Source organism: Anser cygnoides, chromosome 13 (assembly GCF_040182565.1).
Source record: "Anser cygnoides isolate HZ-2024a breed goose chromosome 13, Taihu_goose_T2T_genome, whole genome shotgun sequence".
In the NCBI taxonomy this organism is placed as follows: domain Eukaryota; kingdom Metazoa; phylum Chordata; class Aves; order Anseriformes; family Anatidae; genus Anser; species Anser cygnoides.
The window spans coordinates 15,074,306-15,101,089 of NC_089885.1; the positions used below are offsets into that span (position 1 = coordinate 15,074,306).

The window sequence follows — 26,784 nt, forward strand, 5'->3', positions numbered from 1 at the left end:
CACTATTGGTTCAAGTTCTGTCCTTTATAAAGGTGTCACCCAAATAAACAGAGATTAGCTATCAAACTCTTACCTGGAGAGTTTGAAACACGTCCCACGCACAGCAAAAGTATAAATATTTAAAGCTGTAATCAGAACAGTAAGTAGAGTAACGGTGCTTTAAGACATATAAAAGAATAGAGTAAATGTTTTACTTTGAGTAGGAAACAATTTTAATAGCTTTATAAAAAAGAAACCTAATGCATTATCTTCTCCTTCCAGTGATGGAGGGACCACCTTGACGAGCAGCTCATTCACACAGGTTTGAATGAGCAGGATGAAAGTGTACTACACTTTGCTGATTTCTTTTATAAGCCTTTTGTCACTCACTTGGTCTCTCTCATACACAGTCAATTGCTCCTTCTGAAATTCATTGAAAGTAAGAATTTGTGATAGTGGGAACATGACATGACAGGAATATATGATGTTCACTGATATAGGACCCAAACCTAAGCTCTAAGTGCTTTCAGGTAAACAAAACGTATAGCTGCTCAGCACCTTGCGTGACAGGTTGTCAGTGCTTTTTTCACAGCGTTTCAGGCTGTCAGACCTGTATTCCTGGTATAAAAGTACAGCTTGGTGTTATTGCGAAGAGTTCCAAAGTCGGGACTCTCCAGAATTCATTTCTTTCAATACTACTACTACAGAAGGTAACGCTATGTCATTACAGAATACAAGTACCTAAGTTCTCTTTCAAGTTGCTTTTATCAGTGAAGTCATGATTTGGTTACTAAATCCCACATAATCATACCAGATAATCGAGCCTTCTAGGAAAATGCTTCAAATTCAATGGAAAATTGTGTGCGCCAGGCTATATATTACCTACAACACACCAGTAAATGTATTCATCCTCTCTGACAGAGTACACCATTTTCAAAAAAAATGGGTAGTACTTCCAGACTTCACTTTTGGGGGTCACAAGGCTCACTGAAATTGGTGAAACCTGCTAGCTTTCACAGGACTAGTTGTTAGGGTCAGCATTTGTCTCAACCTGATGCAAGCCCAGGTTAGACTTTTTTTTTTTTTTTGAATGGTATTTTGAGAGCCAGACTCAGGGAAACTCAAGCATATAAGGAAGATGATTTGAAGACTTCATTTAAATAGTTTCATTATAAGGTATTTGAACCAATACACATAGGACACAAATTTTAAGCAGCACAGAAATAATTCATTTAGTACATTGAAGGGATGAAAAATCAGACTAGATGACAGAAGGTTTTTTGTTTTCTTTTTGTTTCTTTGAGTTTTTTTGTTGTTCTTCTTCTTTTGATTAAGATCTGTGACTTTTTGATTGATCAGAGCACTGCATACAACAGAGCTGGACTTCTACTTTTAAGGTAGACTTAAGGTTTTAGGCAACTATTTTCTGATTTTTTTTTTTTTAATCTGTAAACCCAGTTCTGTCTCTTTGGATCAGAACCTCAGCCTCCCTTTGCAGCTTTGCAGTACAGGTGCTTTTCTGACAGTGTGCAAAACACCTGACTGGTTAAAAAAAAAAAAAAATCCAAGGCAAACAGCGAGTTAACCCTGTGTGCAAAGGTATTTATCTTTATATGCTCAATATTCACAACAGGTTCAGTAGCTGGTATGGTTTTACCTGCTTCTGCCAACAGTGATGATAACTACTTATCTTTGGTCCTCCTAAGAAAAGCCCTGTAACTGCAGCAGTTTCATAAGGTACTTTTGCTCCTCGTGCCCATCTCCATCTCTGCATCAGTGCTGACTTCATCTCTCCCTTAACTGAAACCCTTTCCACTGCTCACTTCCTGCCTCAGCTACCCTCATCACTTCTTTTATGGTCTTCATAAATCCATACCCTGCAGTGAGAATATACATAGCCAGGTTATTATTACACTCTCGGAAACAGTGATAAGTTATGCCCATAATATCCCCTCTTCCATTACATTTTTCAGCTTCTTCGTGCTCTCCAGAGCCTTTTATAAGCTAATTTTCTGAAATTCGAAGTTGCACGGGATTCGCTTTCTTCTGCCTCTCCATCACACTTCCTCCCCTTTGTATTCTCAACCTGGTGTCTTATTCCTTCCACAAATCTCAAAGCAATTGAAAGTTCATCCTTCACTATACAATGTGCACTGAAATAAAAGCAATACTCTTCCAATCCAAAAGGCACATATACAAAACCGCTCTGTCTCACTCCTAATTTTCCCACTATCCTCCACACAACTGACTAAAAAAAATTTAAAGAAAAAAAAAACCTGTTATATTCTAAAATCTGTTCTTAATATTGACCAGAACAAATGGCTAGGTACTTCTGAACATTCTCAAAAGTCTTCATAAAACAACCCAGTTCTGACTGGCAGGCTTCTCAGATTAAGGGTGGAACAAGAACACAGGTTCAAAACAAGTCTTTTTCCTTAAAATAACTCCGGTATGCTTCTTTATCCTGAGTACCTTCCAAAAAGTTTCATGTCCCAACGGGAGAGCAAATACAAATGTTTGAACTCTGGAAGTTCCACTGGGACATAATGGACAATTTTCATGACTCCGCATAATCCTGTTTTCCTCTACATTCACTGCTGCCGGGTAATTTAGGTGTCCTAAACAAGAATATCTACTCATTGCCCTGCTAGGAAAAACATACAGTTTTACCTTCTTCCTGTCTTCTTTGTTGTTCTCTTCTTTCTGCTTGTATATTTGTTACTGCGTGAATATTCACAAAGCTTTACTCCTTTCCACCTTCTACTACTCAGGTACCCTGTATAAAAACTTATTTAAACCAGCTTGTTACTCTCAACATAGCAGTAACCATTGGACAGAAATTCCTCCCTAAGACGCATTTATAAAAACAAAGCTCGAAAACTGTTTTCTGCGCCGGTATTTTGTAACAAACTTCTTCAAGACAAGGAAATTGAAGATGGAGCTTCCCAGGGACCAAGTAACACAAGCCTGTGAGCTTAACGGGTCAGATAACCAAATTCAAACATTAAAATAGACTTAATGCCACATTGGCCTCCCTGGCTAGGAGGTATCCTGACACCAGCATTGAACAGAAATAGGTCACACTTTAAGAAATCTCTTCTCAGCTCCTGAGACTGGAATCACAGTCCTCCTGCTTCCCGTAGGTGAACAAGAGACTTCCTATTTGATCCCTTTTAACTTACTTCACTTCTACATAAATCTCCTTTTACTAACTTCCACCCAAAAAAAAGGTTTTTTTTTTCAGAGAGCAAGTAGGCGGCATAGGAAGAAGGGAAAAGAGCAGTAGCAAATTAAAGTCCCTCTAGCTCTCCTTGCCCAATCACTTGAAAAACAGTTAGCTATTTTTGGCAGGCTCCGAACATTCAGTCACTGGTATGCAAGATGAGAAGCAAACATAAGAAGAGCACGTGACAAGTAAACCTGCGCTGATTGTACACGAGTGGAGCTGCAGAGACCTTCCTCCTGTTTACAATCAGAAGAAACTGCTTCAACATCTGCAGCTAGGGAGGCACCTGCTCTACACGACGGCCTCAAACATTTACAAATTACGATTCCCCGAAGACATGTAGACGGCTGTAATTCCCACCAATACTACAACTCCATAACACCACCACATCTTTATTTCACCACTAAAGAGACTTTCACGGTTCGGGTACTCCAGCTCTATACCCCATAAGAAGTGACACTGGCTTGCAGTGGCAATTGGCTCCATCAGAATTTTTCATCCTCTTGCAGCACTCAGAGGAGCAAAGTCTAAGTGACAGCAGCTTGGAGCACTGCGTGTAATTACAATTAAAAAATTTAACGTTTTCAAGGCAGGACTCTAGCACAGCTTGAGCAGATTGCAAGTGTAAGAGCAACGCACGAAATTTGTACATCTCCTGAATATAAAAGATAGTTGTACGGAAACTTCCAGCTGATGTAAAATCCAAAGAAAAAATATTTCTCCATAATCAGGATAATAGCACATTGACAAATATATTGCCACCTTCTCAGATTTTGACAATTCCTGAAAAAAATGGCAAAAAAACAGCAGAAAGCTCTCTCCACTTGGGTGCCTGCAGGGCAGATGATGCGGAATGAATCCTCCTGAGGATGCCCCCAATTCCGAAGCACCCCATGACTGATACTACGACAGATAGCTGGGGAGCACTTACCGCTCATCCTGCAATGCTACCTACTACCAACTGTTCTCTGGCGTCCCTCTCCTTGTAAGGCTTCCCTTCTCTTCCTTATTCTATGCAAAATATGCCCTGCCCTTTTTCTCTTCATTTAATGGAAGGCAGAAATGTTTTCAAAATTCAAGAGTCACCTCCAATATTAAAACTCCAGTGGCATTAAGTTACATTGGTTTTCCTCAGGTCTGTTTTGCCTACGACAGTAAATGGATATCCCCCTTGTCTTTATCAGCTCAACCCATGAGCTTTCCAATCTCCTTTTCTCCCCCTGTCCCGCTGAGGTCAGTGAATGAGAGCAGCTGGGTGGGCGCCCAGCAGGCAGCCAAGGTGAACCCCCTGCACAAGTACCCACCCTCCTGGCACAGTGCCTTTTGAGGGGACGGAGAAGGAAGATTAGAAAGAATCACACGGGTACTGCCACTACTGATGATGAAATTTCACATCTCTGTTGCCGGTCTTGGTCGTTACAGCTTACACAAACAGGGAGACGGAAGAACATCAGAGTAACACAACAATGTTGTTGAATTCCCTGTGCTGGCAACTACAGATGATGTACTGAGATGAAAACGTCACTTTACAAAACCCAGCAAATGCTCATGGGCTACTCATGTCAGATGAGTATTACACGACACAAGTTTGGTCTGATCCCACTAAAGCAAAAAAAAAAAACAAAAATTAGTCTTAAATCAGCTGGCAACAGAAAGTGCATGTATCAGAAATACCCCACAGAGGTTAAACAATTTATTCTTCAGGTAACTGACAAAGCCTTATGTAAGTTAAGTCAAGCCTCAGCTGAAAACCACCTAGAGATTACTTGGGCCACAGAACTCTCTGTAAACACACCTTCATTTTAGCTACAGTCACAACCACGGTATCAAAGGTACTGAACCACCACCAGTTCGGATTTAGCTGATCCTGAGGAGTGCACACATGATGCAACGTAGACCAACGGCAATTCAACTGCTATTTCAGGACTATCTCCCCTTCCCACTTCTTTTCGGTCCCTCTGCTCCCTCCCACCTCAGAGTGATGCTCTAATTATTCAAACAACGTAAGCAGCATTCAGTCCATGCCAGCCCTTTCTTCCTTTAGCACTGACCTTGCCTTCCACATCACTCTCACAAAACTAATTAAGTGGAGAACAGTCTCACGTTACTCTCTCTTCATGAAAAGAACTGAATCGTTACCTGCCTGAGGGTACAATTCAAATTATTTTCACCTTCATTTCTCTCAGCAAAACAATACAAATATTGAGCAAGAAACCAGACCAAACAACAAGGAAGTCCTTTATGTATGTTACCACAAAAAAAAAAAGTAAATACATACTCCTTTAGTTATTTCATTTTGTTTTTTAACGTATGTATTTTCACGAAAGCTTGACTGTTTGGAAAAAGCAAGACCTTTCATTAGGACGACAGACTTAGGGCAAGAAAAATACTTGTGTTACACAGACCCTAGAGCCAGGCTCGACTTAAAGAGATCCAAGTGGCTAGGAAAGCTTCAGTCCCACAGAACAGATGCCGAATCCTCACGCATCCATAGCCAAGTTGTACAAAACACATGCACCTCTAATCTAGAGTAATCAACAGAGCAATTCCTCTCCAACATACACTAACCCACAAAGATCCTGCTCTGAAAATCCTTAGTTGTAAATCCTTTAGAATAGGAAAATCTTCCACACAGATTTACGGATGTTTTGTTGGAATACAGGAATGACCACACATCTGGATTTACACATAATTTTATGAAAGCACAGATTCACTGCTTGCAGGGAAAAGACCAAGGAGCAGGATTTGCCACTTCTTTGCTCCTGAGGAGGTGGCTCATACAACTCCGGTTCCACCTCTTTTCCTAAATATACTATGGCAATAACACACAATAAGGAACAGAGGAAGAAAATTAACATTTATTTGACCCTAGGCTTCACTGCAGCACTAAATTCCCAAAGCGTAGGGGTAAGACCAATGCCTTGCAGGAAATCACAGTAGAAATGGCACAAATACATTTAATGACAAGTCTCCAGCATATCGTGGGTGGCCACAGACCAGAGATGCCAGAAGTCTGAGCCATACAAATTTTTATGCATCTGCTGTGGATGCTGATAGTCACCCCTTTGCAGTCCCCTGTGATGCTCTGTGGGGCTACTCATCATCCAAGCTTCATCTGCCTGGGAGTTTTTCCTTTGAAGATGGGATTTTATATCTGCCAAGAAGCAACTATTATTAAATTTTCCTCTAGAAGCAAAAAAAAAAAAAAAAAAGAGAGATGACTTTTTACTACCTTCAGTACAACACGAGTTCTTTGCCACGGGGAAACAGCTGTATGAGAACCGACAATATCACAAACCCCAAAGCGTGAAGCTTGTGCCTAAAAATACTGCCTTACTGTGGATTTCTTCAGATAAGGCTGAAAACAGTAACAAAGCGTCGGCAGGAAAGCGCTGGCATCTTGATCTCAAAGGCAGCGTCCACTTTTTAATTGCTGGTGTTTTACCAGCAGATGTCAGGGAGCACCATCTTGGGATTTAGAGGGAAGGATGATACCTTTCATAAAGAGCTACTGTAGTTTGTGGAAACAAAACCAGTCAAAGATAATGAGTCATAACAGGAGGTAGTTACTGTAAATATTCCAAGCATGGGCACATTAACAACCACCCACTAATCAGAGGCAATGCCACAGGCAGACACCGAGAACTCCCACTGGTGTCACCGGGAATTTTGAATGGATCAGGACATCAGCCAAGAGCTGAGTATCTATTGTAACCTGCAGTGTTAATACCCAGGATGGGGTGGGTCGTCCCTCAGATTTTGGCTGTCGCTTCCCAGTGGGCGATGCAGGCATCTATTCAAAGGGGATCTGCAATCTCACGTTTCAGACAGGAGACAGAGATTTCTTTATCATGGAAAGTGAACAAAATAAAACCATTGAGTTTAACCACTCATTCTTTGGCAACATTAAATGTTTATGACACAAACAAGCTCCAGTGCGTAAGTCAATAGCACCAATTTACCACAACAAGACCCGATCTACCTCTGGCAAACATCTGCCCAGACAGAGACTTGAGTTCGTATGTCAAACTGCAGCTGCTGAGGAAGTCTGCCGATATTTTTTACGATTTATTTGTCTGCAATGCAAAAGTATTGACACCCAAACTTCTGAAAAAGAGACAAAGAAATGCCTGCCTCCCACCTGAGCTGGCAGAGCAGCAGCGTGCTAGCACCGTTCTCCCTTCCCCCTTCTCACACCCGTCTGCTCTTGCTGCTAATTTTGATTCAGTGGCCCCAGACCAAGACATGGTCAGCTTACATGTTGTCTCTGTGCAGCTCTTCTTCAGTCCCTGAAGTAAGTTACTTCCCCATGATTCAGTACTATAGAAATATAACTGTTGAGATCAGCTTCTTTATTTTTGTCAGCTTTTCTACAGACCTTTCAATCATAAGCTGCATTATACTATATTCCCATAAAGCCAGGAAAAGCAGTAATAGATATGTCAAAATTCTGACTTCTATTTTTCCTGCCAGGTGCTTTAAGTGCTTTGTTTTCTGCTGTCATTAAATTAGAATAGTACCTGTATTTCCAAAGTCTTCACCCTTACTGTCGCTATTTCAATAGGCTCTTCTCAGATTAGAGCTATCAGCTTTGAAAATACTCCTCCTATAATACTTGGTGGAGGAGAAAATATAGTCTGTATTTTGTCACTGCTTCTGGCTGAGGTTATCAGACTTCTGGGCAAAGTTACTGAACTTCCTTGCAGTGGCAGCGAGGTGACTGGAAGAGACCCCTCTGTTGCTGCCTTGACGGGGGAAGGAAACAGTACATAATCGGGCTGGTAAGCAGAAAGCCAAATACAGTTGAATCCATTTCTCAGATTTAGATTCAGATTCTCTCCTCTGTCCCCTGACCTTCCCTGGAGGAGCCCCACAAATCGCTAAGCAGCCTTTGGAAAAAGTTTGGCTGTAACACCAGGCAGCGTCAGCTCTTTAAGGCCCAGATCCAAGCCCGAGAAGGATTTCAGCAGCTCTCGGCTCACTTTCTGATGCCCTATATACTCCCACTGCCCAGCGCCTCTCCAGCAACCACAAGCTTAACAAATATTTCGAATGGGTCGATTTGATACAAGCCCAAACAGAGCAAGACTCACTGGAGACCCTGTTCTCAAATTGCAAAGCGAAAGCTTTTTGAGGGAAAATTAGGGAAAAAAAATCACCCACTGGGCCACATGTGCCGCTCTTAGCACGGCAGCTACACAGCACGGAAAGAACCTGGCTGGTGGGGACCAGGCTGCCGCCAGCAGGAACAAAGCCACTGGGTGCCAGTGCCACCAGTCCCTGTGCCACCACGGGAGCCTGGAGGCTACTGGGGCTAACAGCATCCCGCGGCTCTCCAACACTCACACAGTTAAAACACAGAGATGCCCTAATCTTATACGTATATATCCACAGTTAATGCAGCGTTTTGCAGAAAGGTGCACGTCCCTGACTTCATTACGTTAATCCGTAAGCTGTATTTATATTGGGAGAGTTAATTCTTGAGCGTTCACGTTCAGTTTTAAAAGCTACCACATTTTGAGCAAAACAGTCGCCACAGGGTTTTCTAGGCAGGACTTATAAAAGGGGGTCAACAAAATTGGCTGAAGAGAGCAGTTGTTTCCCCTCTTTCATCTAAGAAAAAAATTCCAGGGAAGCTATTCCTTTAAAAGCAGGTTTTGATACTTCTGTTACACCTGCACAACTCCACTGAAGGTACCACAGGCTTTACAAGAACGGATAATTTCACTTAAAATACCCAGTGCAAGACAGTAACTTCTTGCATTGAATTGTACTGTTTTCTACCAAAATCCATGGCCTTTCAGAGTTTTGTATAAATCAGGCTTTTCTACACAGACCCACCAAAAAGCAGATTGTAGAAAATGCCCTTCAACAAATTATACTAAGCAGCTCCTTATTTTGGGGCTGAATATGGCCTTCCAAGTTCTGCAGAGAACTACAGCACAGTCTCATCTCAGGTTTGAGGAGTAAGGAAGGCTGACACCATTCTCCCTAACAAAGTACTCAACATTTATTATGCAAATGCAGCCCTGGGAGACTCACATTTACAGTGGGTATTAAAATTACCTCGTCTATCTTGCAAAATGTGGATACACAAATCTACCCCCACAATAAGCTACTCTCACATGAAAGCTGATTACATTGTTCTTTCAGAGAGCGGTTAAAACCCCGAATTGGAGAGGCTCCCGTCGGGACCCAAGTATACCCATTGCTACAGTACAACTGCAGGGAGATGCAGGAAATGGTACACCATACTTTCCAAAGAAAGTATTATTTCATTGTACAAAAACGAAGCAAAAACAAAAGAACAGCCTCTTTACTATGGATACATTCAAGTTAAACATTCCCATGAAGAGCAACACTGCTCACAATTAGCAAAAGAACATCTACTGGGTTCAGAGGTAAAAAAAAAAAATAAAAATAATAATAATAAATAAATCTTATTTTAGTCTATGACCCGAGACACCCAAGGAGGCCACCCAGCCTATACATTAACTGGTAAATACTATCTCCTCCTTACCAATGTGCTTGGACCCTCTGTAAAAGCACATTTCACTGAACGCAACCACTCACTTTTCTACAGCAAATGCCAAACTTCACACACCCGACTCCTCCTGTTCTATCTAAAACAGGTCTCTTACTTTGTGGTAACAGAGAAAGTTTTTACACTAGCTCCAGAAGAGCACCACCATCTCCTGGAAGCAGAGTATCGGCACCAGCAGTTTTCCTCGGGACTCAGATCTTCTGGTACGCTGTCAGCACGGGAATCAAAACCTTGCATGTCTAACTCATTACTGACTCATTACCGGGAGATACAAATGCCTTTGTCCCAGTGTTTTGAAACACACACGTCACAAAACCTGTACGCAGGCGATTTCAGACATTAAGTTAAAGTGTCAATAAGACTTGTGATCACAGCACGAAGTGGGATATGCAAATCAGATTAAAAACCAAGCTTTCTCGCAAGTATGGCAAATTCGGTATGTGTAGGATTATAACAGTTCTAAATCGTGCAAATAATTCCTCAGAAATGCAGGAATCTTTTGTTCTGCGTTGCTTGATAAATTATTTAAAGGGCATTTTAGTGGAGAAGGCCAACATAAATAAGTAGTTACTTAACGTCAAAGAAAATAATTAAAGACAAACAGAAAATGTAAGATTTCGCAATGTATCCGAATGATGGACTTGCATTTTTCACAACAAAGATAAAGAAGAATCTGATGAAGACGCTAAGACTTTTAGCCAAACGTAGCTGGAAGCGGAAGGATAAGGTTTAAAAAAAGTATAAAAATAAGAGGTCTCCAACACCTAGCGTTAGACACTGCCTTCCAAAATCAGGAAACTAAGAAGTTTTTAAACATAAAAATAAGAATAAGAAGGGGGAATTTTTGGATTTGGCCTCTCAGATTGCAAAAAAAAAAAAAGAAAAAAAAAAAGTGAACGATAGCGAAGTGCCCATTCTCTTTTACAAAATCGGTAACGGGGTTTTTTCCCCTCTTACACCAAGAGCGTGCCCCTCGCCTGGGTATCCCCCCAGCACCAGCCTGCCGCACGGGTGCCCGCTGGGGAAGGCGCACGGCTTTAGTTACAAATACACGGGGAAAAACCACTCCGGGAAGGCTGCAGCACCGCGGCCCCGCGCCCCCCGACCCCCCCACACCCCCCCCCCCCGCTGGGGTAAGGCTGCGGGGCCAGCCGTGCTCGGGGGGTGCGGAGCCACCTGTATGTGCCCCCCCCCCCCCGGCACGGGGCACTCCGGGGGCTGCTCCCCCTGCCCAGCACCGGCTGAATGAAGGGGGGGGGGGTCCGCATGCACCCCTCCGCCCCCCCCCCATCTCCATGGCGATGGCTCCCCGCTCCCCGGCACGGCTCGGCCCCGCTGGGTGTGTGTGGGGGGGGGGGGGGGGGCACTTACTTTCGTGCCGCATTGAGCCGGGCCCCCCCCGCGGCCGGAGCTCCGCACGCCGGGCACCGGTTCCCCCCCACCCGCGGCCCGGGCCGGGAGGGGAAGGGAAGGGAGGGGAGGGGAGAGAAGGGGGGGGGGGGGTCCCCAAAACTAGGGACCGGGAGCGGCTGGCCGGAGCGGTGCCCCCCCCTCCCTCCTCCCAGGCGGTAAGGTCGGGCCGGGGGGGGGGGACCACGCTGTTTCTCGGAGCGGCTGCGCCTGCCTTACCCTTGGAAGCATCTTTCTCTTCTTTGGGCTTGATCACCTTCCCGCTCATAGACCCCAGCGTGGGGGGGGGGGGAACCCCCGGGAGCGGCGCGGATTCCGGCTGGACCCACGGAAACCTCGGGCGGGGGGCAGCGGGCGGGCGGGAGGCTTGTTGGGGAGGGGGGGGGGGGGGGGGGTGTTGTCCTCTGCGCCGAAAAAGGCAGAAATAACGCGAACAGAAAGGGAGGGGGAGGAAAAAAAAAAACAATAACGATAAATTAATAATAATAATAATAATAAATGAGGAGCCGCCGCTGTGCGAGCGGGAGCGGGGGGCTCCGGCAGCCGCAGCACCGAGCCCCTGCGCCGCTCGCCGTGCCGGAGACAAAAGCGATTTTCCCTGTGTCTGCCTGGCCCCGGCCCCCTCCTCCCCCCGCCTCCCCGGCTCTGCCTCCCCTCCCCAGGGCCGAGGGAAGCGCAGCCGGTCCTGGGAGTCCCACCGGGGGGGGGGGGGGCAGAGGGTGCTGGGAGGGGGGAGACCTCGGGGGGGGGGGGAGGAGGGTGCCGTTTGGGTGTGTTGGTTGGGTTCGGCGGTGGTTTGTGGGTTGGTGTGGGGTTTTTTTTGTGTTTTTTTTTTTTTCGCATCCTCCACTAACAATAATGGGATGGAGCGGCAGAGCTGCAGCCGCGGATGGGAGGAGGAGGAGGAGGAGGAGGACGCGAGTCCTCGGCACTGCAGAAGAGGCGGCAGGTTTACGCTCGCCGGCAGCTGGGGGGGGGGGGGGGGGGCTGGAGCCAGAGCTGCCCCCCTCCGACCCCCCCCCCCAGGGTCCCGGCACCCCCTCCCCACCTCCCAGCCCGGGCGCTCCTAAAGCGGCACCCACGGGGCACAAGGCGCATCCCTGCCGCCCCCAGCCCCGGGACGGTGCCCCAAGCGTCGGGGGGGGGGGGGGGGGGCGACACGACCCCAGCCTGGCCCCCACCCAGGGGAGCCGCTCTCACCCCCCCCACCCTGCTAAGGGTGGCTCCCCTTAGCTAAGGAGGCTCCCCGGCACTGCCCGAGCCTGACAGCCTGTTGCTGTCCCGGGAGGGCGAAAAGCCAGGAGAGGGTGACCCGGAGGGAAGAGGGGGCACCGAGCTCCCTCCTACCGGGGGGGGGGGGGGCACGCGGAGCCTGCGCTGCCCCGCTCCCAGCCCCGCGGTGTCGGACGGGGCTCGCCCCCCGCCCTGCTCCTCCCGGGGACAGGGGGACCCCCCCTCGCCGGCTGCCGAAGCTCCTCTCACCTTAGCGAGAAAGGCGCTGCCCACCCCCCCGGCCCCCTTCCTCCTCCTCCTCGGCGGGACGAGACCTCCTAGGAGCCGGCCGCCGTCGGGGCAAGGAGCGCGGCTCCCGGCCTCTGCCCCGCGGGGGGGGGGGGGGGGGGAACCCGATGCAGCCCCGGGGAGCCCGGCCCCGCTCGGCAGAGCCCAAAATAAAAGTGCTGGGAGGGCAGAGCCGCGAAACGCCCGGGGGAGCCCCCGGTGCGGCAGCCTGACGCCCCCCTCCCCAACAGGCTGCTTGTGACCGGGGGGCGGGGGGACACGGGGGGGGCTTCTCCGAGACCGGACAGAGCCGAGCAGCCCCCGGGGGGAGGCGGCACGCTGAGGGCAGGGCCCTCCCCCGGCCCCAGCCGCACCTCCCCCGGCCCGAGGGCAGGAGCAGCGAGCGGCCCGCAGCGCAGCCCCGGCCCGGGGGTCTCCAGCCCGGCCCCGCGGCACCGCCGGGGCTGCGCTGCCTCTATTTTTAGCGGGGCCGAATTCCTTCCCCCTTCACCCTCCCTTCGCTCCAGCCCAGCGCCGGGGACAGCTGAGGGCAGATCGGCTTACCGGGGTCGGGGTCCCGGTCGCGGCCCTGCTCCTGCCCCCGGCAAGGCATCCCCTGGGGGGGGGGGGGCGGCGAGCCCCTGCCGGACCCGGCGCCCTCACCCGCCTCGTTCAGGTGCTGCTGGGTCAGGGGGGATGACGGGGCCAGGGTGCAAACGGGAAAATCGGGGCCGTCGGGGCTAAGGCCGGAGAGACGGGATCGGAGCTGACACTCGCTTACGAAGTGACTTTCCCTTAAGTAACGCCAGCTGAGCCCCAAACCCTTTAGCAGAGTCCTGCGCGCAGCTGTCTGCAGCAGGAACAACCTCCGCTCTGTTTCTGGATCCAAGGAATTGTCCCGGCAGGGCCAGTTTTCCTTCCCAGAGGTTCACTAAGCCCTCTGATGATATTGCACTTAGGGTGCTTTCGGTATAAGTCTGTTTCGCTTGGGCTTTTTCTGTGATGTTTTTGAACACCTCAGGGACCTAACAGCAGGCTTTAAAAGCTGGGCTTTCTCTTGGCTGTTTCTCTTCAGATGAACTTGGACCACTGAAACTGGAGAATTGGAAGCGGAGGAGAGGGGAAGGAGAAATTCTGCAGTTCGGCTGAGGCAGCGTTTTCAGAAGAAGCCAGCGAGCCCCAGAAATGAGATTTCAGCTGTCTAGTACAATTTCCTTAAGACCCTGCTTTTCAAAGGTGCTTGCAGTGACTTTGATGGGAGTTACAGACAATTCACACTTCTGGTCCGAGGTCATTCCAGAACCCCCCCTGATAAACGCTCTGCTTAGTACTGACAGTGAACTTCTCTTCCACGAACCATTCTCACCTTTGCCAGGAGATGTGTTAAATTTCACAGGAGTTATTACATTGACCAGATGAGGCCCATATACTGACACTAAACACTGGAAGGAGGTAGCAGCTCAGCATGTTGCAGAGGAAATGTGCCCACTGTCGGGCAGAGAGAGCTTACCCCGCTGTTCTGAAATGAGTTAGTTTTTCTCCTTACTAGTCTGCAAGGCTTAGAAGTGTCAATTAAATCAGTAATAAAATATGGTGTTACGCATGCAAAATATACGGGGCTTGGCATGAAGGCTTATTGCAGCCCGGGTGCGGTTTGCTCAGCCTTTACTTTTAGAGCTAACTTGATGGTTCACATGCTCCAGTGGAGACGGTGTTTGGGGCTGGGGCATTAAAGTCTTCGGATTCCCTCATCAGTTCTATGCTTTGCTGAGAGCATTTCTGGTTTTGAGGTCTCCCACAAGGTCTGGCTTTGCAGTGAAATTTTAACTAACTCACAGATACGTAAGTATGGGTCTGGGCTTAGTGTCTCAGTACATCCCTTTCCCAGCTATAGTAGGAGAAAAGTGTCACCTCGCTGCTTTACAACTATCACACTGGAAGCTGAGAAGCACTCAGATGCTGCGATGACAGAACTGATACGCAACAAGCTACATACCTCAGCCAGGCTTATGTGGAAAAATACCTATACAAGGCTCCTACCTGGAGATTGCATCTCTCACTAACAGCACTCCCTGGGTTTCTGAGTTAGACGCTATTTCTGCACCTCTAGGCAAATCAGGTACCCAGAGCAAGAAGATTTAGTGAAGTTTAGTAGAAAGAGGTCTGCTGTGTCCCGTGCCAATGCTGCGTAGGTGTTTCCCGTCCACCTGTGTGGCTAGGGAAGGTCTGAATTCACAACTGGTTTTGGTGGGAGGAGAATGATTAGAAGTCAAATATAGTAAATTTCTCTAATTGCCTTTCATGCTCGTCCCAAGATTGTGATGGAGTCATCTAAACCAAGTGGCAAGAAGCCAGCAATGCAGCACAGACTGTCGAAGCATCGTCTATACCCTTTTAAGGATCCTGAACTTTCCTGCCCGGAGGGACAAACGCGATTGCCCCAAGCATAGCAAGGTCTCACAAGCTCCAAGTGTGAAGTGAAACATGAGGCTTTTTCAGCAGGGACACACACGCAGCAGATCATATTTGGGCTCTCGAAATACTCACAGCTCAGGGCTGCTCTCTGGAACCAGACACGGCAGAGCTGGCGTGCAGCACGGAGCCGTGCCTCTGCTGAGGGAATTAATTTATCCCCCAAGGAACACCTCCCAGAAGGTTCTGACCTGGCACAAGCTTGGATAAGTTGGGTGTCATTTACAGTCTGAAATCGTAAACTCTCAGTGCCTTCATACAACATAACGGTTGCTGCGTAATGGCCAATAACCGGGCACGTTGTTCATAAAACACATAACTCGAGTCACACATGTGCTTTTCCTACTCTAGTAAAATATCTATAAAGGCGTACATCCCCCTGAGGTATTCTGGACCTGACACAGCTACCGTAGGGACATAGCTCCTCAGTGTACTTCTTCCTTGGTTCTTTAGCTTATTCTCTAGTTGAAATTTTCTCTTTTCTGAAGGCGCTGGTTTGTAAAAGGTCCAGATTCTGCTCTTCTAAATAGTGGGAATTTTACTTCATGCCTCTAAAGTAGTCCAGCAAGTTTAAATTAGCCTTGTCATGGTGGTTCCTGCTGTGTTCCCAGTTAAAGCTGAAGTAAAACTCTCCCTGCATTCAGGCTGAGCAATATTAGGCTTTAAATATAAGATTCCAGACATGATAAAGCCTTACAAGTACTTACTACTCATTTCAAATTACGTTTTTAATTTATACTGGCATCTAGAGGCATTTATTGCTTTATGATGAAAGAAGTAAATGATCAAGTGGGCACGTCTAAAGTTTTGTTGCCACTTCTTGGTAATGATGTCTATGAAGTCGGTTCAAATAAATCTATCACACACCTCCTTACTGCCTGATATTAAAGCACTATTTTAACTGGAATTCAAGGGCAAACGTCCTTATTGTCAGCTGTGTTTTAACAAAAAAAAGGGGGGGGGGGAGTAGGATTAATTGACTAGAGAAATACTAGAGAAATACTCAATACTGGACCAAATCACAGCCTGTTCTCTAGTTCTCTAACAGGCACATGCTTGTGTAATGGCTGTTTAATTTGGTCCCCATCTTATTTTTACCATTCCTATTCCTACGCAGTCTTAAGCACTACACAGAGGACCTTTTTTTGGCAGACAGCTCGCTGTGTAGAATATTCTCTTTTTGATTGCCAAAACCCAACTGCTATATGCAAATAGAGTTCCAGCTAATGGATAGTATGGAGATTGCAGTTTAATTTCTCTAAATAATTCAGTCTGATAAACAGAGAAGCCCTAAGCAGACACTTGTAGTAAGGGATAATGATCACAGTGAGCACAGTGAATTTCTCACCTATTTACCACGAATCATTTCAATTAAAATTAATGGACATCAAGCATTCTGTGCTGCGACCCCAGCTCTTTGGAGTGCTCTTGTAGGCTGGGAAGCGTGCTCAGCACCTGGGAAACTGAGCACCTCACCTTGCTGGGCAAGGATCCCTCTGGCTGATCGAGCTTAGAGAACTGCAGAGGAAATCCTGATCAGTGCCACCGGTTTGAGCAGAAGACTGGTGTGAGGCCCTTAGTCCTGGAGATCAGAGTCCTCCAGACTGCTGAAAGTCAAAAACACGTAAGTTTTGAATGTCTTTTCTGTCTGCATTTCAGTACATTTGCTAAGCTAGACTGATCACAGTTTACAAAGATGTGCATTTCTGTAACGGAGTAGGATATTAGGTTTGGTGTGTAAGTGAAAAAAAGAAATCAAATTCTTCTTGTAACTCTAGAATAGTTTACAAAGTAGGGGGTTTAGTGGTTTTGTATGAAATCTCAGAGCTTTCCTCACAGCTAACAAAACTTTTAAATTCTGGCAGTCAACCTGGGTTTAAGTTCTGGATTTGCTGAAACTAAAGCATCCTGAAATATACTACGAAGTTCTGAAATGAGAAATTTTGGCCAAATTTGTCTGGGGGGTGTTAGTGGTGATACGAATAGCACATGGCAAATGCAATATGTCTATGGGAATCTTTAACTGACAGTATTTAACACAATCTTTTAATTGTTACTAGAAATTTTCATTTAGCAGAAATATTGCCTAAACCTGGCAAGTCTGACCTACAGAAGAAGCTTCCTATCTCAAAATGCTACCTAATTTACCTCTAGCAGACAATTGCTTTTTTATTTATTTTATTTATTTATTTTGAGGATGCTCCTTTCCTCCTAAAGTTTTGTGAATTGCAACTGTTTAAGAAATCTCATCTCCTCTGCAGCAGCAACGATACTCCAACACTCTAATACATAGCTTCTATACATCCAATAATCATTTATCACCAGCATGCTAAAACAGAATAGCAACATTGGAGCCATGGAAGATGCAGGTTTGCAGATACCTGAGGTGGTAAAGCTGCAATGGGAGAATGCAGAATGCAGTAAAGGGCCTGTGAGTGCTTTCTAGCACTTTTATGTAAAGCCAGCACCTGCAGCAGAGACTGAGGCACCGCGTGGCTTAAGGCACAGCACAGAAGCACTAGCTGCGCCCCAGCCCTGAGAGCCAGACAAATGAAGCTGCTGACCTTGGACCAATTCCTTATTTCTAATCTGTCCTTTCACAGGTAAATTGAAAGATGCAAGGTTTTGTACGAAGCCTTTTCATATTACCGCTGACGACAGGAACCAGTGAGACATGCAGCTGCACTCCTTACCTTCACCTCATCCAGCCCTTAAGTCTGCAAGAAGGCGTACTCACGCACACAGCAGGTGAAGCTAGGACCTTGCAAAAAAACTACACAGCTCGTTTCCTCTCCAGGAGAGGCAGTGGGGCACACAGTAAATTTAGGGAGAGCTGTTGCCCCATTGCTTTTGTTGGAAACCCCCAGCCTGAACTTCTGCAGGTGGAATGGAAGCAAAGGCAGAAGCATTCAGCAACTGAACTGCGACCGAGTGCCTTGATGTCAGAACAGATTTTTGCCCAAGGCCCATTAAAGGTTTGTTACAGGAAACATAAAGATGAAAGACACAGGAGTGGCTCTTTTGCTATTCATAGCACAAGACAAAGATTGTCCCTTACCCCTCACAAACAATTTCAACCCATAGAATTCCCCTCATAAGCACAATTCCAACTATGGCTATTGCTCACTACTTCTACCATGTAAAATAACAGGAAAATGCACTTCTTCAGAGAGCCTGTGAATTGCAGCTTTCCCTTTACCACTCTTTCTGCTACTTGGTCAAGTCTCAAAACTTGAAAGGTTTTGAAGCTGAGCTGGAACAGGAGCTTTGATGTTTGACTGTGCCAAGCTGCAGCCCGGCACTGGCAGCTGATCTCACTCCTGCCTTTGTGGAGCTGCAGGAAAGCTGCATTTGAAGAAGAGGCTGGGGAGCCAAAATGTGTATGATACCAAAATTTGGGCCTGAAATCCAGAGAAAAACTCACAGGATAAGATCAGATGGACGCAAAGTCATGTTGCAATGGGAAACCTGATGTTAGAAACATTGAGCCACCTCGATAAACAGACAGGCAAGTGCTGTGACAAGCATTACGTGACTGATCTGAGCTGTCCCTGGAGTTGCACCAGAGTTTCAGACACCAAAAGCTAATAGAACAACAGCAGAAATGTGAATATACAGCAATATTGGAGAGGAAACTTATCAAGCAGAGCCCTAACATTATTGCAGGCTTGCATATACAATGATACAGTGCAATAACATTTTTTCATGCCTGACTTTTTCTTTAAGCTTAAGAAAAATTAATCTGCATCTGGTTTTTACAAACCTGACAGACCTGATGATTTGTTTTTTCAGACCCGTTTGTGGCCTCTAAAACACAGTTATGTCAAAAGTTCAAAGTGGATTGGTGCTGGTGACGGCTGTCAAACATAGCTACAACTTAACTTCTCGTGCTGTTCTGCTTTGGTCTTTTCCCGAGCCAAAGCCAGGGGGCTTGGAGCACCACCAAGAAGTGATGCCTTCAAGCTCAGTTCCCAGCTCCGCATTTCTTTGCCCTAAAGTTGTTCCTAGGTGTATATCCTGCCTACTTTCTGGTAACACTATAGGATCTGCCAATATATTATTTACAGCCTCAAGATTTGGCATTCTGTGCCTGCATTCTGAATGCTCCCTCAGCATCTCTAAATAGCTATCACTATTTTATACCCCTTTTTCTTCTTTTTTTATTATTTTTTTTTCCTCTAGGGAATATGCCAGAGGAGCTGGGGCTGAAATCCTTCTGGATCAGGAGCAGAGACAAATGCTGCTCTGTTTGTAAACACTCCAAGTCTAAAATTAGCAGGAGTCAGAAGAAGAGTCGTTTATAAACTTCAGGCTCCGTGAGCCATCTTGAGGAACGTCACACACGCGTGCGGATGCATCTGCTGCCGATTTAAATAGCAGCCAGCATCACCCCCCCCCAGTGCCCCCACAGCAGTGGCACCTCCTGCTCCCTTGCCACCAGCTGCCGCCGTGTGCTGCAGCCTCTTGTGCCTCTTTCAGACCCCTTGGCACAACGGCATAGCTGCAAATGTCGAGCACGTCTTCAGCTGGTGAAGCCACTCAGATCCTCCCTAGCCCCCTGCAGAAAAGCCTTGGTCAGCCAGAATATCATCCAAGACAAAGGGGAGGATTTCAGGGTCTGGTTTGGTACTGGTAACCCAGTAAAACCCTCATGAGATGAGCAGTTTTTAAGCAGCCTTGTGCAGTGTCATTTTAGGTTTGAGGGAAAACTAATCCGCGTTGGGTACGGCAGAGAACATAGCATTAGCTAGGGCGGGTGACCCCTGCATACGTCTTCCCTTTCAGCAGTAGGAGGCAATGGCATATAAAAATGACCTTGGCTGCATCTGAAGGGAAACACAATAGAAACAGCGGTATGCTCAAACAGCGTGTTCAATAAAATCTGTGCTCCTCAGAGCAGGCCGCTAACCAAATGCCAAATGATCTGAATATATCATGTCAACAGTCAAATGCAAGGCTTCATAGATCCTAAAGTAGCAACTTGTGTTTTCGTTTTGCAAGGCATATAAATACATGTAACTGTACATCTAAAGCTTTTTGAAAGGCATAGCGAAACCATGTCTTCTTTTTTTGCCATCTAATGGTTTCACGTGAATCAAGGAGATTAAAATATATTCCAAAGAAATAAGTAGTATATTCCAAAAACTAACAAAAAAAAGCATTACAGACACACACACAAAAAAAAAAAGGAAAAAAACCCACACCCTTATAAATGTCAGAGGCCAGAAAAATATTATTCTGCAGTTTTACTCAGTGTTGGAGCATAATGTACATTACTGAAATAAAACTTTGTAAACTCAAAGTTATGGAAGAAACTTACAGAAAGAGCTGGTTTTATTTAAGAGAGAAAAACAACAGAACTGAAAAAAAAAAATAACTCCTCACTACTCTGTGCTACTGGCTTGACATGGGAACATGTAATATCCTCATCTCCTCTAAAGGAGAGTAATTCAGTACACAGGGATTGCATACAGTTCCCAGGCTAGAAGATCTTATTGAGCTTATTCTGAGCAACTAATATAATCGACAGCACTGCTGAGGTTTTACTTGGAGAAACGCAGGAAAATATTAACCTCCAGGTGTTTGTAATGAGCAATCAGGATATTCCGGACACACAGCTTTATTAAATACAGCCACTTCCCCAGCTCCTGCTGCCGCTTGGAGCTTTGCTCAAGTTGTCCCACTGAGCGCGGGGGCACTGCCCTGAGGGACCAAGCTTCGCACTGCCCTGTCCTTCGGGATTTACCTGGAAGGAGCTGACGTGACTGCTGTGCAGCCCTTCTTCACAGCACTTTCTCTGCAGTTCTAACACCTTCTGTGAGGTCGCTGGTAACAGAGCCTCCAGCATCACTAGCGCAGACACCCTCTGCTGAAGGCAGTGACAAAGCCGGCTGCCGTCCCCTGGGCAGCGAGCCGTGGGGAGGATGACGCACCCAGCGCTGCCCCATGGCAATAGCCCAGCACCAGCCCATGAAAAGCCCCACAGATCCCATCAGACTTAGGCGCTACCCCAGAGCTGCTGTATTTGGAAAGCAACGCAGCTCCTTAAAAGACGCAGCAAGAGTCAAGGGACGTGACTGAAAGCACTTTTGAAAAGTGCGGTGCTTGTCAACGTTTCCGTGTCCCTGCCCTTGGCAGAGCATGCACACGTACGACGTGTCATGTCCACAAAATACTTGGCTGCGATTTATATCCCTAAAATCCTCACCATATGCAAAATATCCCATCCATTCAAATGGGAGGATTATAGGAGTAGGAGGAGGCTTAGCGCAAACAATAGCTGTGATCAAACCAGCGTGCACGAGTGGTTTGTGGGAAGTGCAAGACGTACCGAAGATGGCAGGTGCTGCTCTTGCTTGCAAGCTATTTATACTCAGGGAGTCACTCTGTGAGCGCTTCTTGCTTCAGCACACTCGTAGGATTCTTGTTCAAAGGGAGAGGAGAGGTGTGGAGTGTGACTGCCTGGGCCAAATCTGTCATTTTAAAGATAACCGAATTAAGTATTGCGTAAAAATCCCACTGTAAAATACAGAGAGAAGTAGCCTGATACAACTAGCTTCGAAGCAGGGAATCATGGCAAACCAGGAGATATGGAACAGGAAAAAAAAAAAAAGAAAAAAGGCACAATAAGAGTGGAGTGGAAGCAAATGAAACATTTTCCTCTTAGAAAGCACTAATCTTAGAGATCCAGGCTCTGACAGGATTCCGCCTTTTATTCTTTAAACAAAGGAATCGCTGTCTCCCACGGGAGGCAGGTACATTCGCAAGGCAGGACTTGGCCTCTTGCTGCTGAGGTTTGTGTGAGCGATGTGACTTCTTGCCTGAGGGATGCAGCTGGGGGGTTTTGGTCCCCAGGAGGGATGCCCTGGGCTCTGGCAGGCGCAGGGCTCAGGAGGGAGCTGGGAGCGCTCTGTGGGCACGCACCGGCCATGGGGCACGGGCCAGGGCTGCAGCAGCAGCCACCCTGCCCGTGAAGCTGCTCCTGCACCCAACACCGCTGCTTACACCCAGCACAGGGGGAAGGCTTTTGAGTTCAGCTGGAGATAGGAGCTGAGCCGTACAGCACGGACATCTGGGGACACCACCAGAACGGGTCACAGCATTTCTCAGTCGCTGTGAGATGTGAAACACAGGATTCTGAACCCTGCATCCATGCCCCAACAACTGTGCTGTGAAAACACGCGGCGTTGCAATTTGGATGCTCTTTGAGTGCTAACACCCCCAGCGCCGTCAACCGTACTTGCACGTGTCTGGAAATAATTGTTTGAGAAAACGCAATTTGTGACTCACGATTCCAGTTGTGAGCACGTGGACGGAGGAAAAGGTTAGCGCGTTATTTCATTTACATTCCATCGCGGTTCGGAGGCAGGAACAAGGGTTAAGGAAGGCAAGTAAAGTTGACCGTGACCTATCCTTTGTAGTTCTGATCTCGAGGCTTTTAGCCTGGCAAGACTCCATTAAAATGAAAAAAAGCCTCTGTGCTAAAGCCAGAAAAGTCACCCAAAATCATTCTCCTCAAGTTTTGTTATTACAGCCATGTAGTTTTCAATTGCTCCTCAGACACGGCTCTTGCAGGCACGAACTGCATCATTACCAATTATTTTTCTTGAAGTACCGAGTATCACTGTCACTGTGTCATAACTAAAGCAATAATACAAGTCTCAGAAGTGATTTTTTGGGGAAAAAAAAAAATGATTAGCAAGCATCTCCTTTAAAGCAAAATACCACAAGTCATTAATCATAGAAGTTTCTAATTTCAGAAATGAGTTAACTGATCTTTAATGAGACAAACAGCTTTTAAATGTTGCTACTGCAAGACTTCATGCATTAAACTGGAGAGTGTAGCAAAATGACTGATTTCATTACTGATTCCAGGAAACGCTCCACCAGAAGCAGCTTGGAGCCGACAAAATCTCCATATTCCTTTCAAAAATTCTGCTTAGTTGTGACACTTGCCGTTCCAGAGTCTTCGGGACATTTGCACATAGAGCTGAGGTCACCACCACGCTATGACAGCAGATACTTTTACAATTAGAAAAGTGGAATCCATGCCACGGCCCCAGTGGTTTCTGCTGGCTGGAGCTGTCGCCCTCACAGCGGAGCAGGGAGATGCAGCAACCAGCCCAGCAAGAAGGCTGCTGGAGGCCGAGGAGAGCTCCCAAGCACCCGTCTCACACAAGATGCTGTTGAATTCCCACCTCCCCTTTCCTCCAGCTTCTCAATACATGTGCTGCAAGTCGGGAGGCAGAAGCACAGAAGGTTTGGCAATTGCCAAGGCATTTCACTGGGCGGCTGGGCTCCTGAGGGCTCTTCTGGACCAGTGTTACTGTGATTATTTACATCAGTATTAAATCCAATATAAAAGGGGGGGTGCGGTGGCAAATGATTTCTGCCGGAGAGCTGCTCCTTCCTGAGTGTAACGTTAGGGCAGAGTCCCTGCCGTGTCGGTGCAGAACTCGCAGACACTGACAACTGAAGATACCCAGCAAATCAGAACAAATACTCACGTTAAGACTGTGTTAGTCACTGTGGGAACAGTCACAGGAGAACTCGATGGCGTTGCCACACTTGGCCTAAGCAGAAAGCTGCTCTGAATGGGATTAAAGGTTTTCTGAGAAGCACACAGCTGTACCATTGCCGCAAATGAAACACATGGTCCTGGAACAATCCTCATTTCTAAACTGCACCCCACTGACCTTACACAAACAGATGTTCACAGACAAGTGACTTACTGTTGTCTTCTCACGTTAAAAGCTAAAGTAAATAGATTACTGGATAAAGTGGAAACTGGATGCTGCTATGAGTAAATGACAGCAAGATCCTGTCAAGGCAGGAGCATTGGCACGCAGAGAGCTGCCAAAACAGCGCACACATACAGCAGTACGCGCGGTGCAGGCATCTGCCTCATCTACAACACGGAGAAGACCCTGCCTGAGGTACTCAGACCACCCGCCACTGAGAAGCATTTTCAGTCTGGTTCCCGAAGCCACCAGTTCATGCAAGGATGTGCCTCTGGTCTGTCCTTAGCCAACTTCTGCAAAATCTCCTGCACAGCCAGATGTCACAGCATTGCCTTTACAAGGAAAAGTCAGGGGGCCACGAGACACGAGCTGGTTGGGGAGCAGGCTTGGTTTCTGCTGGAGGAACACTTTGCTTTGGGGCAGAGGGGTGAGGACATGTCACACAGCATCCTATCCAACCAGCAGCAGGTTTCTGCCCTGTGCCTCTTCTCCTGCTGGATCGGTGATGGAGCCAGCGGCTCCGAGCGCAGCCTCCCATGGCCAGCCACAAACCTCCTGTCTCCTTTTACAGCACAGCTCTCAGGCTCAACACCAGCGTCATGTCATCAGAAAGCATCTCTGTCCCCAGAGGCAAGGGAGGAGGAGCTGCGATGCTCTAAGCAGCCTCCCCGGGGCTGGAGAGCAGCTCTGCGGGCTGCCGTGTGCCTGCGTGTCGCATTGCCACCTAGTGACTGGCACCGTGACCCAGGAGCCTGCTACCATGGGGCAACAGTTTTTGCTCCTGTAAGAACAAAATCGCCCTAAGGGGCTGCGTACCCAAGGTGGCTCGCACAGGGCATCCCTCCTGGCCAGTGCTGGGGGATGCTCCTTTACCTGCCCTCGCGTCTCCCCTCTGCTCTCCAGGCAGCACAAAGCCACAGCGTTTGCAACGAAAGCCTCGAGTGGGTGGCGTGCCAATTACTGGTCACAGCAGCTTCTGCTAAAGCAAGAAGTCATGTGCACAGGAGGGACAGGTGCTTTATTCTGCAAGTGAGTTGCCTCACTGAACGTCATACTTGCAGAGCGGATTGAAATCAGCGATAGGAGTGACTTCATCCCCCTAAATTTAAACAAATTTGACTATAAGCAGTTTAAGAATCTTTTAGTGTGTTAATCAGTACAGCATATTGTCATATTTGTTCTTCCATTAAAAGATAATTAAAGCAAACAGCAGCAGCCAATAACTTGAGAAAAGGGAATTGAATAAACTAATACCTCCCTTCTTCCTTCTGCAAAAACTTAGACCCACCTGTACTTACTGACGTCTACTGTGGCAAGGTGATGGTTCTCCAGAAACAATTAAGCTTCTATTCCTGACACTGAACCAATTCTATAAAAACAATTTCCATTAAGAATACCTAGAAGAGCTACTTCTTCCTGAAGAAGGGATGAACTGAGAGCCCTCCACTAATGACTTCTGATTCATTTCCTCAGCACCTCCGGTAATGAAGCACTGTTGCATTCACCTCCCTGACTGCAGCACCTATTCCCTTCATCTCCTGTGCTGTGCCCTGCACACGATTTCAGATTTTGCCCTTTCCTCACTTAGCCGGAATTTCAAATATTATTACACCATCTGGGCAGGTTTGATCCCCAGGAAACACAAGTGACTTCTCGCAGAAATATTTGCTCTCTAAACTTGCTTTTATTACTGTGCTGCCAGGAATTCAGGAAGGTCAGCCAGGAAATCAAGGCAGCAGCCATCAGCAAGATATTAAAGTAGGAAATTACCCCAAAGCCACGCGGACAAATACAAGAAAGCATTGTGCAACCTGGCCTTTCTTCCTGGAGTCATCCAGGATGCAACATAAAACGTAGTTGTACTAAGCAAGCATTTTATGGCTTTTTCTGTGGTTCACTGTTATCCAACAGTAATGAAGCAGGCAGCTTCCTACGGTCAAATAACGCTCTCGGATGTGTGAGGGGCAGTTCCCACTGAAACAGGCAATGCACGTCCCACACTCCAGAAGGAGCTAAAACTCATTTCACGAAGCCTGTGAAGCATTGCTCAGCACTGCCTGGAGAACAGGAGAGCCCTGCTGTGGTGGCGTTAGCCGTGGAGGAGAGGCTGCTGCCTATTTCTTCCCCCAAAACTATCGCTGTTTCCAAATGCTGTCAGAACTTTTCTACTTAGTTGTACTTCACTAAATGTACTGAACCGGGCTTGCTACAGTACGTGGCCTTTGGTCATACTCGGTTGTATTTATAATCAATGTGTAATACTTTAAATGGATATTTAAAAGCAGAAAAGAAATAAAAGAACACATTTTTCATACCTGGCCACATGGCCTTACTTTACACGGTGTGGATGTTTAGCTTGGGCTCACCTTGGGCTCACCTTAAGCAGGAGTGGAGAAAGGGTCTTTCTAACTTTTTTACAGAAAAGGCAGATATATTTTTAAACCACACGAAATACACCCTAGAATGTTTAATGTTGTTCGCAATTGCGAGACTGTGATATCACCGCTTATTTTCTCAGTATAACCTGGTGATGGCACTTCAGAACGTTGCTTACAGCTAATTGCAAGACGGTTGTTTCTGTCCGACAGCACAGTTCAGCCCAGCACAAAGCCCTTCCATGGATCTAGCAGCATTCGAACAAAGCCTAATGAAAGGAGTTGATGATCATTCATTGAAACCTGAGGGTCACGGGTGCATCAACTCTGAATCCTCACGGATCTAATGCTAAGCACTGAGGTTGCTTACAAACAGCGAGCTGTGCTTCAGGGATGGAGTTCTTACCTTCTGCAATGAGTATGTCATAACTGATTGCCAAATTCTGCCACATCTCAAAGGGCTGCAATCCCCCAGCACTACCCCCAGCTGATCACAATACTCATTGCTACCAGAAGGGAGCTTCCCAGTTTCAATGA

At 46.9% G+C, this 26,784-nt stretch overlaps 1 protein-coding gene and 1 long non-coding RNA gene across 6 annotated transcripts in view; one reads left to right on the forward strand and one right to left on the reverse strand.

The window, feature by feature from the left end:
- FGF13 (fibroblast growth factor 13) overlaps nucleotides 1-26,784 on the reverse strand; it is a 297,397-nt gene that overhangs the window by 219,764 nt on the left and 50,849 nt on the right. For 2 of the 3 annotated variants that reach the window (XM_067005310.1, XM_067005304.1), the window contains exon 1: nucleotides 11,379-11,756. The exons of the other annotated variant lie outside the window; for it this stretch is intronic. In XM_067005310.1, the coding sequence (XP_066861411.1) occupies nucleotides 11,379-11,427 (49 nt within the window). In that variant the 5' untranslated portion in view covers nucleotides 11,428-11,756. Of the gene's footprint in view, nucleotides 1-11,378; nucleotides 11,757-26,784 lie in introns of those variants that run through there. 3 annotated transcript variants of the gene reach the window in all.
- LOC136791887 (uncharacterized) lies at nucleotides 11,152-14,486 on the forward strand. 3 transcript variants are annotated; one of them, XR_010834886.1, is made up of 2 exons: nucleotides 11,152-11,317; nucleotides 13,735-14,486. It is a non-coding gene; the product is annotated as an uncharacterized lncRNA (long non-coding RNA). The 3 variants fall into 3 exon arrangements; XR_010834887.1 differs by lacking the exon at nucleotides 11,152-11,317 and adding an exon at nucleotides 11,980-12,108; XR_010834885.1 differs by lacking the exon at nucleotides 11,152-11,317 and adding an exon at nucleotides 12,668-13,335.